The following is a 15,030-nucleotide window of genomic DNA, read 5'->3' as shown; positions in this document are numbered from 1 at the left end:
GATCGCGGATACAAGCGGCAGAAATGAGCTTCCTCCGAAGGGTGGCTGGCCTCTCCCTTAGAGATAGGGTGAGAAGTTCGGCCATCCGGGAGGGGCTCAGAGTAGAGCAGCTGCTGCTCCACATCGAAAGGAGCCAGCTGAGGTGGTTCGGGCATCTGACAAGGATGCCCCCTGGGCGCCTCCTGGGTGAGGTGTTCCAGGCATGTCCCACCGGGAGGAGGCCCCGGGGCAGACCCAGGACACGCTGGAGAGATTATATCTCTCGGCTGGCCTGGGAACGCCTTGGTATTCCCCCGGATAAGCTGGAGGAGGTGGCTGGGGAGAGGGAGGTCTGGGCCTCTTTGCTTAGGCTGCTGCCCCCGCGACCCGACCCTGGACAAAGCGGATGACGATGGATGGATGGATGGATGAATGCTGTTAGAATTTTATAATTTCCAGTGAGCAATCAAGACAGACAGTAGTAGTTATTATAGTTTTGTATTTTCTACTTAGGCTTTATTTTTATTTTATTTTGACTCATTTTTGCTTTTAATTCAGTTTCGTTTCAGTTAATTTCCAGAGTGGATTTTCTTCTTTCAAAAAAAGTTTGACTTGTTTAAAAAGGTTTAGTTTAGTTTTTTTAGTTTCTGTATTAGTTTTAGTCTTTTTATTTGTGTAAAGCATGAACCATGAAATAATTGCGAGAACATTCTGTTAAAAACAAATATGAATAAATAAATAAGAATGAATTGGCATATAAAAGATCTCACCCTATGGTAAGCCCGAGCCCTCCTACAACCTTGATCAGGAAGAGAATGGATGGGTGAATATAGGAGGATGAATATAGTAGTTCAAGTTATCATTAAAAAATAACTTTTACTACAATTTATTGGTTAAAATTTCTTGTGCAATTTATTCTGTTTTTTCAGTAAAAAAAAAAGATGATGTAAAGGTTTTAAACACTCACAAATACTCGTGTATCAAATACAATACACTTGGCATTACAGTTTTAATTATTATTAAAATATCAGAGCCAAGATTCTGGAAAATCAGCACTGGCATTACAAAAAAATAAAATAAAATAAAAATACAGAACCTTTTCAAGTTTCATATGTCTCAACAAGCATATTGATCAATAACTCATCAGGTAATCTGTAATAAAGCTAAGGACATTTACTCCACATCCATAAAAACCAAACAAAAAAGGCCACACTACCAAAAAAATATACCTTCAGTTCCAATAAATAAATAAATATTTGTTAGTTCTCCAAGCTCACAATATCATTTCAGGTAGTTTTTGTTTTAATTTTTGAAAATCTAGTTGTTGTTGTTTTTTAAATTTTATTTAACTGAAATGTTTCCCCCCCACACCTACCTTTAGATTTTATTCTAGTTTTAGTTAATTATAATAGCATTTTTCTGGAGATGTGTAACTTTAAGTGTGTGATACTGAAACTGATGCTGGATGATATCAATATAAACCACTTATTGTCTAGTGAACCAGTGAAAGATAAACTTTATTAACATGCCATAGAATTAAAAGTTTTATGAGAAAGGGGAAAATATCCGCAGTGATTAGTTTGGGTTGAAAGCAGTAAATGTAATACACATAAAAAAATTAATTTATTTAAGAAATGAACCAGTCTTTTAATAAGACCACTCTCTGTAAGACGTTATTTTTTAATGGTGTAGGTAAATTTACATCTTCCCCAGCAGGAGGCAGTCAAGCAACAGATAAAACTCCTCTATAAAAGAAGCCACTTTTAGGAGTTACATTTGTTTGACTACACAAGAAAGAAAATTGAAAAAATAAAATATGACATAAAATATTACATTAAATATATTTTCTTATTGAATTAAAGCAAGTTTAATTCTACAAAACTAACCCACATAGCAGTAAATCAGGGACTACAGTGGCTAGTGTTGGAAATTATTTGCAGCATAGCAGATTCACGAAGACAGACTCATCTGTGTTCATTAAAAAAGAAATAGGAAACTCTTAAAGAGCTCGTGTCATTTCCAGTGTTTTCTGATAAATCCCACATTGGAATCAATGAGCTTTTTGACAAAATATCACTGCTATATTACTTAGTCTTAAGCAAGAGTCGGATCATCTGGAACCAGGAAAGTCAGCAACCTTCAGCCACATGCAGTGCTCAGTGCTCATCACCCTGAAAGACAAAAATTATTATTATTTTTGTGTGTGTGTGTGTTTAAATCTCTGTTTATTAACACTTATCCTCAACCTATAAGCAATTACATGATATCCTCCAGCTCTATGAAGCTAATGTAAGATCTTTATTCTTGTCATAAAAGAAAATAGAAAACTGTGCTCAACTAAGGAGAAACTCATAGCAGAGTAGATACTGACCCCTCCACAGCAGTCCCCGCACAGAGCTCCCAGCAGGCCGTTTATCACCTGAAAAGCACACAGCGCCACCTGGATCAGACCCATGACCAGCAGCACAGAGAAGAGAGACAGATGCCAGGGCACCACACCCGCTGGCTCTTGACACACAGTATCCCTCAAAGTTGCGTTGCCTAGGTAGTCTCTGTAGAGGAAGGGTTAAAAAGACAAGAGCAAATATGTGAGATGTTTCGTGAGCCACAGTTTACCTTAAGATACAAGAGACAAGTGCAGCAAAGGTAGCACTAATACACTTCGACTCTTAAATGTTCAGATTAAGTTTACATTTAGTTGTGCTTAAAATAAACAGCAGTTTACACTGTTATTGGCACAGAATTCTTAGTGTTTGGCTCTTAGCAAATCAGTTGCCAGATTTAGCGTGAAGCCCTTTTACAAGACAGTATTTGTATGTCTCTCTGGTTGTGTCATGCATCTGTACTGCAAACAGAATCCCCAAACAGGCCCCACACTATCTGAAACGAAGCCTTCACTGAGCACTGAGAATTGGAGGTGCTACAAATTTAGCCTGTATGTATTCCAAATGCTTTCATGTGTACCCAGCTGAAAGAAAGGACATGCTGATCATTCCATTGCTATGGACAGAGTGATAAAAAAACAAACTACTGAACGCATTTTAACACTTGATTATTCTCTATGTCTCACCCATTGGAGAAAGGATAGCCCCAGTCGAGTGTGGTGCCGTTTATAAAAAAGGAACACTTAGGTCCACGGTTGATGGCCACCGCTGAGACTATAACTGAGTAACCGGCACCAACAACACCAATACCTGCAAACAGCATCGAACTCAACATCTGCAGAGAGAGAGAGAGAGAGAGAGAGTGGGGAGAAGCATGGTCAGTTACTCATACTGAGAATCAAAACATTTAACAATGCCCCTTTAAGCTTCTTAAAATAAGACATCAATGAAGTTATTGTGTTAGTATCCAGAGGCCGTGCTCAAGGCCAGGTGCACAAAGTAACACTTGCACACATTCCTGAAGTATCGATCAATTGCGTGATCCTAACTGTACAACGCAGGCTCTGTGCTACACAGCTGTGCGGGGAGTGTTACCATGATTGAATTTGTAGTACTTTATGGGAGGGTGTGTGTTTTCCCAATTTATTGCTGTGTAAATCATGAGGGGATGTGTGTACATAGTTCATCTGTGTTTGTTTTCCATTACACGCTCAGAGTATCTCAACGCTGAAGTTAACAGGTGACTGGTAGACCCTCAAGCATAATACCTCTAATATAAATGTTGTTTTTAATAGTTTTAAAACTGTTAGGAGGAAAAAAAAACCCCAAATGACAAAGAAAACTTAGATTTTCTGAAGATTCCCTGAAGACCCTTGTCCTCAGAGAACAGAGGTCTAACGTTTCTGCCTAGACTGGAATTTTTAAAAATCTAATTTTCACATTCCTTTTAATTTAGATTAATTCCCAATTAATTGCATCAACTTACAGTAATATTTGAAGACATTTCTGATCACATTTGTGCACTGGGTCATGCTCTAGGTAGCAATTATCTAATGCAGCTGTATGCTGTATATATATTTGAGTGCCTTTTCAGTCTTGTTAAATGTGTGTGTGTTTTTGCCTCCACGGAACATCACTGAGCTTTACTTGTCCAAGCAAAAAGGCCAGGTTTGGCCTAATGGTCACACCTTTTTTTAAACACACCGCATATTCACTTTATTCCATGTAGCTGCCTCCTTTTAAGCATCTTTTTGCACTTTCGTTGTTTAAAGGGCCAGTTGATTGGTGCCATTGTTGATGTCACTAGTTACACTTGCTGTTTATGTGTAGTCCAATTGAAACTCAACATCTCATTTAAAGGAGAGACTTGTTTCAGAAAAACAGATCAAAATTGAACGTGAAAAATCTTCTCACCGCGAATCTCCGACCACAGCTTTCATTGCCACAGCAACCACAGCAGTCATTGTTCTTCAGACCCAGGAAGACCAGAGCAGGGAAGATCATCTGCCACCCAAAAACACACACAGTTCACACACAGATCATTAATGAACCGGTCATTCATTAAAGCTGTAACAAAATTGTTAATCAGTCTGAAACTGACTGTGTATCTAATGATAAACTTTCCTTTGTGCAGTTTTCATATACACATAATAATAACAACAATAACTAAGAAGAAGCGTACAATTTATTCACAACACCGTTTGACATGCAGTGCTTAACAAATGTATAAAAAACAAGAAAACACAAATATTTTAGAAATGTGCCAAAAACTTGTTTAAACCTAAATTTGGACTGGCATAACATTCAATCAGTAAAACATATTTTTCGGTCCACCATAATTAGGTGTAATTCTATACTTTTGTAATTTCTCTCTTTTTTGTAAAACAATAAATTAGAGAATTCGTGGATAACAACAATAATTATATTTTAACATGAAAAAATACTGATTAATGAGTTTGCATGTACAGATGGATTCGCTATTACAGAAGCATGAAAATTATTTTGGTAGTTACTAATACTGTTAATTTAGGGGAGTTGTGACATAAACTTTTTATTGAGCGCTGGTCTAATTAACTGGTTAAGTGCAGTATAACACATACATTGCAACTTTCTGATATTCTGCAGGTATTAACCATTTAATTCCAAACTGACTGTTAGATTATTTACTGAGAATAAGTTTAGCTATACCAATAATTACAACATTAATGGCTAACAATCATGACGTCATGAGCTGAAGATGAATTAATTCATATTTTAAAAACATAATTTCATTGTATTGTTCACTAATGCACTCACCAGCACTCCAGATCCCAGAATGCCTCCAAAGTACCAGACCTGGTCTGTGATGTTTTTACTGTCCACCGACTTTCCTCCGGGAAAGAAGAGCAGGATGTTGCAGAGCACACACACAATGCACAAGGGTATCAGAGTGAACCCCAGACATCTAGCAAAGCCACCCGAACACATTCTGACGCTGATGTTTCGACAGCTCCCGACGACACCAACAACACCTGAAGTTAGAGAAGGGAACTTTAAAACTCCACCTGGGATGCTGTTTCCGTTGAATTATCTCAGCGAAATGATTTAGACTTAAATTAAGCCCAGTCTTTATCCACTTCAAGGGGCTCAAATGATAAAATGTTGAGATTGTGGCACGGAAGAATATCACTGCACCTATTACATTCGACCTGTATTAAGCGCAGTGTCCCCAACACACCCTAAAAGTTTCTCACCAAATCTCAGACCTTTTGAATGATGCGTCTGCTTCACCTGTCCCAGATATGTGAGAATAGTTAATAATTGAATGAGCCTTTATAGAATCCCCCTCTCCCTTCTCCCCACCCCCCACCCACGCCTTCCCCTCACCCTCCCTTCACCCCATCCCCGCCTATCTCTGTGTGATCTCATTGCTTCAATTTTACATTAGGCAGCTGTAATATGGCAGGATCTCTCCCAGTTGTGCACGCAATGTGCAAACACACATGCACATGCTCATGGCTGCATGCAAACACACCGAGAGCCATTAATGCTGAATTACATACCTGTGTGTGCACACAGACACAGCAGTGAAGACACAGCGGTCACACTAGTTAATGTTCTACACTGAGTTCACATGGAGACAGAAGAGGAAGTGACAGACAGTTGGTCTATACAGTGAGGCCCTCTTAGCTGTTAGTCACCTGACACAGTGAGTAATCTTGGAGTGGAACATTATTATGAGCAATGTTCATCATTAATCACTGTAGAAGTGTCAGAAACACCCAGTAGAAGTACAGTGGACCACAGCCTTTCTTGTAATAAATTATCTATCGATTAAATACGAAAGCTTGTCGGGTGAATAACATGTGAATTCTGTCTTTAATCAACTCTCATTGTAAATGAAGGCATCTATTGATGTTGATTGGTTAAATTTAATTTGGTCTTTTCAAGGTAATCTGGGTGAACTACTTAACAACAAGGATCTGGATTAGACATTGGTCTCTGATATCTATTTTTGTGTGAACCTGTCCCTGTGATTTTAGTTATGATAGAGACATTACAGAGAAGCATCAACTATTGGATCTTAAGCTGGCCTAAAAACCCTTCCACAACATCATATGATTGTGGATACCACACTATAACTTCCAGTTTTCATATCAAGACAAACAGTGAAATTAAAGACTACTTCGCAGTAACTGTTCAATTAAATTCCTGGAGATGTTTCAAGATGACTGCTGAGCAATCAGACTTGCTTCTGGAATGATTCTGGCTTTTAATATAGTGAATAAGAAGAAAACATGTTGACAAAAGACATCTAGTATCACATAAAAAGCATTCCTTGTTTGGCAGAAGTAAACAAATACAGTAAACTATATTTGGCTTCCTCAGGTGGATCTACAGTATTTGGTCAGTCTCTCTACACATTTTTAAATATACCTGTTACTATTGATAGCGACAATTCTCCATTACTGTAAGCTTTAAGTGAACTCCCAATAAAAGGCTAACAAATGTGAGTAGCTGTTAGATAACTATAAAACTTTAAACACTTGGATTGTGAATTGTATTTTCTGTCTGTTATTTTGTATTTAGTGAATTATTAAATTAAATTAAATTATTAAAATTCCATTCATGTACAAAAGTGCATTTTGTTATTTATTTATTGTTTTAATAGTCCCATTTAACCTTTGTTCCATCTTTGAAAGAACCCACATATCTAATGGAAAAACAATTTCCATTAGATATTCCATTATGAGATTCCGTTGTAGTTTTTTCTGTTAGTGTTGAGATTGTGCCAGTTCTCAGTTTTCCGAGTGAAAACTTAACCTTAAAGCAATTCATAAAGTGGCACATAAACGCAGCAGTAACAACAAAAACAACAATAATACTGATTATCCCGCCGATCAATGATCGATGTTGTCTGCGATACGCTTATCTTGTCTGCCTTGTCGACATCAGAGCAATCGATCAGAGGAGTAAAGTCCAGTTCTCTTTTTTACTCGTCCGTCATTTTCACGTAGTTTCTGCCTCAGTCGCTGATATTTGAAACCAGAATGGGAACCGACTTGACTTTTTCCTCTCGTCGGTCCCCTGTTGTGTGTTTACACGGCTGCGTGGCCTCCAGCCAACCTTTAGCTTCCAGTATAGGACTGGGTAAGTGGGTGGAGTGCCGTGGAGAATTGAAACGAAAAGACAGCCAAAAACTTTTATATTCTTATTTCGAAGTATGAGCACAAAGAATCTGACTGCGTGACGCAAAATTTACCAACATGTTTGTAACCCAAAAGACAAAAAATAAAGGGTGACAGTAAAGATTCAGTTGGTATCGTAAGCGCTAATCTGATGCTATTAAACCATCAAATCTCAGCAACTGCTATGAAGACTATGCTGAGCCAAAAAGGGATTTCCGGTATGTGCCAAAACATCATTGCCCGTATTTAAACCGTTACTTGCCAATAATCTGTTAAACATATGTCAAACGTATCTCTCATGAAAGATATCAAGTCATTTTGAGCCACAAATAAGAGATCTGGCCAAGAGGGCGGCGGCCAAAAAGGGCTGGATTTATTATAGTATTGGTCACAAAGAGTCATAAAGATACTTTTCTTAATCGTATATATATATATCGATGTGCTGTGAATACTTAAAAAAAGAAAAATAATTCGACCTTAAGCTAGATGAAAACACAGGTGAAAATGTATATACATTTTTATATTGGCCACTAAAACTGGATGCACCTGTATTCCAGTCAAAATCCTTCTCCACCTATAAGCTATATGTTTGAAGCCACCTCAGTGTTTATGTTTTGTCTATAAGATGTTAGAAAGTCTTAGATACTGGTTTGGTCCAACCAGCAATTTAAGACTGAAAGATATTCAGTTCACCGATGGATCACTTTGTAAACCCTTGCAGCTGGATACCAGAACCTTATGTCAGGCTTCCTTGTGCACTTGACAATGCATTAGTTAAAATAGATACAACAGAGCATATAGGTCAGAATCCCGATTATAGGTATAAAATTGTTATTGTGTCGATCATTTCTCGTAATGTCTTGTTTCACCTAGCTTGATTGTGATTGGCTGATTTGTTTTAAAAAATCAATACATCTCACAATATTGATTAGTATTCCAGTTAGAGTAGTATATGTATATGATCCCCTCACGGAGCCGGTTCTGTCTATGCTTTCATTTCTGTTTAATATACTGTATTCTGGTGCTTCTGAGATACAAATATAAGTAGAATATAGTTTGCAGAGCCCCGAAACTGACAGTATCTGTGGAGTCCTCAGCCATTGGATATGGATCGTGGATCTTTTGAGCCAATATTGATCATGTGCCCCATCACATGAGCCAAGGTATGAAAAAAGGCGTAGGTCATTATCAGCAGAGGTTTCGGGTGAAACCATTGTAAAACTTTGCCTCACCCTGTCATGTGACCTATTGACAACACCTGACACAAGATGTGATTTGGGGTTGAGGTGAAGGTGACTCGGAGGGGATCTCAAAACTGCATTTTAGGTAAGCCACCTCCACTGATCTTTCCAAGATGGTCATTCACAGTGGACATAGATGGCCTCTTTCACTCCTCTTTTAAGCCATCTGTCTTCTCTGTCCAAAATGTGAATATTGGAATCCTCAAAAGAGTGACCTTTATCCTTTAAATGTCTTATCCTGTCAAGCTGGGGGCTGTTTGGTTTCTTCAGTGTAGAGGTCTGAGCACTCCAATGGGTAACCAATTTTTGTCTGAGGGTGTGGCTGGGTCTGAAGTGTACTGGGATATCGTGCTTGGAGATTCAGAGAATAATATCTGCATGATTAAGCTCTAGCAGTACTTAATCAAGAACAGGGAAAGGGAGCTGGTGGTTGAAGTCTAAAGCAAAAATGGTTTGCATGACATAAATGAGATGGTATTTAAATTTATTTTAAAAAAGCGTTGTGAACAGTAGAAAATTCTAAACACATTTCAGCATTACCATTTTAAAAAAGGAGTGTCAAATGAACTTATAAGAGAAAAGTGTTCAGTCACACATATTCACTTAATTGTATATTGATTATATAACCAGTTATTAATGTGGGCCAAAAAAGGCTAAACAGTAATTACACATTTGCTTATAGAAGTGAGCATAAATCTGGTTTGTTGGTGTTTTGTGACATCTACAATAAATATATAAGCTCATTTGTAAATCTAAAAAGCTAAATTGGGCTGTGAGAAAAGAATTCAGCTAAAACATGATGTGGGAGTGTTCTTTTTGTCAAATTATGCTGGAGTGTATGGAGGTAAGGACCTAAATGCAAAGACGCTGAGAGTTAAATATCAAAAGCTGTTTATTTGTAAGCTGTTGTAATAAAAAAGTGGAAAGTGGAAACAGATCGGTAACAAGAAACAGGTGAAACTAATCAAAACTAACAAGAGAGATCCACAAGTACAAATAGGCGCAGTGATTTCTATATGAATACTTTTAGAACAACAAAATTGTCGTAAAATTGCATGCAGCCAACAGGAAGAAAAAAAAAACAAACATACAAAAACCCCAAAGATGAGCATTATTACTGATGCTCATCAGGGATAAACAAAGACATTAGATGCTATTAAAAATATTTTAAACCCCCCTACTATCTGAGCACAGAGGTCAGAGGGGTTGTTCCAGGAATGGTGACACTGTGACTTGACTCATCATTAGGAGGTGAGTTTACATAACATAACATGCTTTGGACCAGGTTTGGTTTGCAGCATAAGTTACTATGGTGATGTACCCTGGTAAGAAAAGAACCACTGTCACAGTATAGAAAGCCCTGGGTTAGGTTATGTGGATAAAACCAAATCCAGCTTTGTTGTACAGGCCTCAGAACACCAAAATAAATAGTGAAGAATTAAAAGCCCAAGAAAACGCAAAACCCAGGGCCCAAGACCCCGGACCATGACAATTTCATGCTAGGAATGCTGTTGTGATCTAATATGTTGCACAAACCAGTCACATCCATCAGTCATGGGTACATATTTGTGTCCAGATGTCCTGAAGCGCGGTGGCAATGCGGCAGATGCTGCAGTTGCCATAGCAGCAGCCCTGGCAGTAACAGAGCCGTGCAGCACCGGCCCTGGTGGAGACGCCTTCTGCTTGTTCTACAACGGAAACACTGGAGAGATCAGAGGGATTAATGGCAGGTGGGGAATCCTTTGGTGCTTTCCTTGTTTTTCCCTATGTGTGCAAAAATAAACCGAACCTCTCTCTGTGTCCTCAGTGGTCATTCTCCCCGAGCACTGACCCTGGACTTCCTGGAAGGACAAGGTTACACCGCAGAGAAGCCTCCTTCAGTGTTTGATGCTCTGAATGTTACAGTCCCTGGGGCCCCAGCATGTTGGTGTGATACTGTGCAGCTGCTAGGAAGTCACAAGGTTTACTTATGTTTGTCTTCTATATCTGTGACATGGGAGTGTTTTATAGAACACTCTGGCAGCCCGTCTGAGATAAATCATTTGACTGAGGTAAATACCTATAAACCCTGCAGAAGTGACCAGCATGCACAAACATGCCTGGAAATAGGACTTGACTTTGAACCAAAGAGACATCAACAAAGAATGGAAAAGCTTATCATTGCCTCTGTAGAGATTTCCTTTATTTGGTCACAGCTGCAATAACTTGTCCATCTATGGTTAAATTTGATGCAGGTCCTTGAAAGTGGGGACAAAGTCTATCTAAAAAAACAAACAAAAAAGACTCCCATTATATTCAAAGACTCCCATTATATTCAAAGACTCCCATTATATTGGAAGCAACAGAGATCAATATGACTTGTTCATTACTTCTCACCTTATATGTAGGTTAAATGACGTGCAATGTAAATGGCGGTGAAGGAAAATCAAACACATTGCTTGATGACCAACATTCAAATTAGTGGAATTCCCTCAGAAAATTGTAAATTAGTTGTATCCTTTGCTTATTTTGTCACGGAGCAGTATCTCACTCTTCCTGTTCAGTTCAGTTTCCTGTTACATGCATGTGTTTCCTCTGCCTACTTTGCTAGCTGTCCTTACAGGAGGTCCTGAGTGGGGCTGTGGAACTAGCAGAGGTGGGGTTTCCTGTGGCTGAGTTAACAGCTCACCACTGGGCGAACTGGGTGTCTGTTTTGAGGGATGCTGGAAAGGAACTGGGTGTAGAATTGATGATTGACGGTCATGCGCCCAAATGTGGACAAGTATTCCAAAACACTGGCCTGGCTCGAACTTTGAAGGTAAATCCACAGGTCACTTGAGGAGCAGAAGGTCATTTATTTCTAATAACTTGTGTTATTCACACAAGAAGGAAACACAACAATGTAGAAGTTGTGAGAAACCCCTGTTTGTTCTGTGTCATTATAGGAGTTTTCTAAATTTAACTTAGCCTTTTATACTACAAGGCCTTGGATAAGCCCAGAGGTATCATAGGAAGTTAAATCTCTAAGAGAAGAGTAATGGAACAGTGGAGAGGAAGTAGTGAAAGCAGAACAACAATAGATAATGGGGATTAGATAGAAATGGATGGATGTATGTGATACTTTTAAAAGCTTGTCTTTGGGCAGAAAAGCCCCATCTGAGGATATAAGGGCAGCAAAATGGCTCATGTGGTGTCAGCATTCTGGCTGTACAGCTTGGCAAGACCTGGCAAAATTCGACAGGGTACAGTGTGTAACAAGATAGTCAGTAGAGGGAAAAAAGGATTTGTGTGATGTATTGCTTCTGACAAATAAAATGGTGATTATGTTTTAAGTGTAGTTTTAAAAGTTACTGTGAGTAATTTGTTATGACCTGAAGCCAATAAAGCTGAACTTAAGCTTTATTCAGCTACTGAAATGCGAATGCTGCTTTTTTTAGTGCCATGTGTCAGTACTGTAAGTACTCCACCTTCATGTGAATGTTCAGCCATGACTCTGTGTCTAATTTTGTATATGTAATGGCACATTTATACAACTATTGTCATTTCATAGATTCCGGAGTCAGTCAGACTAAAGAAAACCATGGCTTATGTCATTGTGTGTTTATCTGAGTGTGTGGTTGCCTGCTTGTGAGTCACCACTAAAATATGCATTGATTGAAATCAATTCAAACAATCAAGCGTTTATAATACCATAACGCAGGAAGATGGCCAAATGTGCCCTATCTCAACACCCACAGACACACGCACACACCTACACTCATGACCATGAGGCAGTGGAAAGAACAGCGATGACCTCAGCCTCATTGATGATTAGATTCTTTGATTGTTCTTCGATAGTTGTGCGTGACTTCACTGTGGGGCAAAGTCACAAGCACACACACACACACACACACACACACACACACACACACACACACACACACACACACACACACACACACATTGACTGGAGTGAACTTTTAAACGCTGGACAAGTGTTCCTCGATATCATGTTAACCACCATCTGTAAAACGTTTTGTACTGTGGCTGAGTGAGCAGTACATGAGCTCATGTATCGACAGGAGCTCGGTGAGCGTGGCAAGCCAGCTTTCTACCAGGGCAGAGTGGCCCAGGCCATTGTTGACGTCATCAACCAAAATGGGGGAGTCATGACCTTGGGTGACCTGAGCAGCCATGACAGCGAGGTCATCACCCCCATAAGCACAGAGTACAAGGTCAGAAACCAAAGATGCCGGTCATGTGTGTATTTTAATAACATGGTCAGCAGAATGAACTTGACTTCACTGTGTGTTTAGGGTGTACGTCTGTGGGAGCTTCCTCCTAACAGTCAGGGACTGGCTGCCCTGCTCATGCTCAACATCCTGGAGAACTTTCCTCAACTCAAAGGTAACCACAGGGACAGTGAAGAAGTCCCTGCCAGGTGCATTATTGCCTGTTGTAAAATCTTAAGTATACAGTAAATATGAGTCTGGAGAAGTGGCTGAGTCATAAAAATAAAAACCATATATCTCCTACATTTTCATAAATCACATTTTATAACCCAACCCAGTTAGTTACAGTGTTCTGCCTGTTTGTCCCAGCCCAGCGCAGGGGAAATAAAAAGCTGCTCAGCAGAAAAACTAAAGAGACATTCAAAATATAAATAAAACAGTAAAATTAAAATGGATTTTCCTGCATTATGGAAGTCAGCTCGCTGGTGATTTCACTGGCCCGACCTGCCGTCCCTGTGCTGGAACACATCGCAGTGTGCTCTGATCTACCTTTGACCAAAAAGGGAAAAGGATATGCTTGTCCACAAAAACTAACCTCTATGAGGTTAATTTTTTTCCAAATAGCAGAGATGCCAAACATGAGGTCCCGGGGGCCAGAATCTGTCCAGCAAAGACTCTAAACCGGCCCCCTGGACCGCTTTGGAAAATATGAAGAAAGCTTTATCTGTAACTGTAATTGATAAGGACCTTCCCCGTGGCCATTTATACTCCACCAAAGTAATTATGTGATAGATATACAGTGAAAAGCTAGAAATCTTTCTGTTTTTTACGCTATTTACTACAGATTTTTTCCCCCCATGGGCTCCACATTTATAAAAAGAGATTTTTTTTGTGAATTACCATTTTATATTTACAGGAGAGACTGGACAATGAGCTATAGCAACTTTTTTCTATAGTTTTACACATTAATTTCTTCTAATTTAAGTCCAAAGAGTCCTAATTAATTCATTTCTTTCACTACAGCACCACTTCTTTATCACGTAACTTATGTTATCTTATGGATTAAATTTGTACTACTTCTTTACACTGACAGAAAGTAAATTGTAAAATAAGTAACTGTTTTTGTTTTTGTGCAGTCAGAGTTCATGAACCTACATACTTGGCTTTTCCTGGGCCCTATAATACATTTCTATGTGTTTGTGTGTGTAGCTAAAGGCCATAACAGCTCTGACTATATCCATGTACTGGTTGAGGCTGTGCGATTGGCTCTAACAGATGCTCTGCGTTACCTGGGTGACTCAAGTCATGTGACTATCCCTTTGGAAACCTTGCTGGACAAGGGCTACAGTCACCAGCGAGCACAGCTCATCAGCACGGACAGGTGTGTGTTTCTGCGTGTGTATATCTGTTAGTACCAGTGTGTACCAGTCGTCCTCTGTTGACTTTAGATAGGTCTGTAGACTTATACTTCCCCTGACCTGAGCGCCCATCCCTTCTCGTCTCTTCCCTCACATTCACCCAGGGCGTGTGTCGTTGTGTGAGTGTATATTTTAGAAACAATGTGTTATATTGTTGAGGACTTTGAACTTGATCTGGTCTTTATCAGGGGAAAGACAGACTATAAAAGTTAACAACAACACAATAATTGTATTAACATATATTGATGTATACCGGGTATTAAATCCTGCTTTTTTGAAATTGCCGAGTTCATTTCGGTGTCACTGCACCATCAAACACACAAATCCACACACTAATTCTACGTCTCGCTTCCATTGGTTGTCAACTTAACCTAAATGAGTCAACCAGGTCCAAACGAGGCGTCAATTTGATTCTGATGTCTTGTTATCCTCACAACCTCTTCACACTTTTAATGTTTAGATGCTTCTAATAAACTAGGCAATAATGGGAAGTCATATAAAAACAGGAAATTATAAATATTTTTTACTGCACTGCAATAATCTGGTTATTGTAAAAGAAATAGAAATCTACAGATAAAGGTACTTTAAGGCAGGAAAACTCCTCAACCCTCGTTCATACCTGTAATATTGTGTTTATGGAAACATTTATT

General features: G+C 39.0%; 2 protein-coding genes across 7 annotated transcripts in view; one reads left to right on the top strand and one right to left on the bottom strand.

The window, feature by feature from the left end:
• Nucleotides 1-1,343: 1,343 nt before the first annotated feature.
• Nucleotides 1,344-7,620, bottom strand: tm4sf4 (transmembrane 4 L six family member 4). Of its 4 annotated transcripts, none has more exons than XM_082511136.1 (6): nt 7,606-7,620; nt 5,160-5,374; nt 4,278-4,367; nt 3,050-3,198; nt 2,351-2,531; nt 1,344-2,150 (listed from the first exon to the last, which is right to left on the bottom strand). In XM_082511136.1, exons 2-6 carry the CDS (start codon nt 5,328-5,330, stop codon nt 2,136-2,138), a joined length of 606 nt encoding a protein of 201 aa, XP_082367262.1. In that variant the 5' UTR covers nt 5,331-5,374; nt 7,606-7,620; the 3' UTR covers nt 1,344-2,135. The 4 variants fall into 4 exon arrangements, with proteins under 4 accessions (XP_082367262.1, XP_082367261.1, XP_082367260.1 ...); XM_082511135.1 differs by lacking the exon at nt 7,606-7,620 and adding an exon at nt 7,229-7,303; XM_082511134.1 differs by lacking the exon at nt 7,606-7,620 and adding an exon at nt 5,597-5,696.
• Nucleotides 7,384-15,030, top strand: part of LOC309692532 (glutathione hydrolase-like YwrD proenzyme) — a 14,126-nt gene continuing 6,479 nt past the window's right edge. For 2 of the 3 annotated variants that reach the window (XM_082511130.1, XM_082511132.1), the window contains exons 1-7: nt 7,384-7,493; nt 10,349-10,502; nt 10,580-10,733; nt 11,363-11,569; nt 12,813-12,965; nt 13,047-13,137; nt 14,172-14,343. In XM_082511130.1, the coding sequence (XP_082367256.1) occupies nt 7,394-7,493; nt 10,349-10,502; nt 10,580-10,733; nt 11,363-11,569; nt 12,813-12,965; nt 13,047-13,137; nt 14,172-14,343 (1,031 nt within the window). In that variant the 5' untranslated portion in view covers nt 7,384-7,393. The other variant, XM_082511131.1, reaches the window with a different exon arrangement.

The sequence above is a fragment of the Aulonocara stuartgranti genome, assembly GCF_965226115.1.
Source record: "Aulonocara stuartgranti genome assembly, chromosome: 17".
NCBI lineage: Eukaryota > Metazoa > Chordata > Actinopteri > Cichliformes > Cichlidae > Aulonocara > Aulonocara stuartgranti.
Note: the sequence above shows the minus strand (reverse complement) of the source record. Positions and strands in the feature narration are given on the sequence as shown.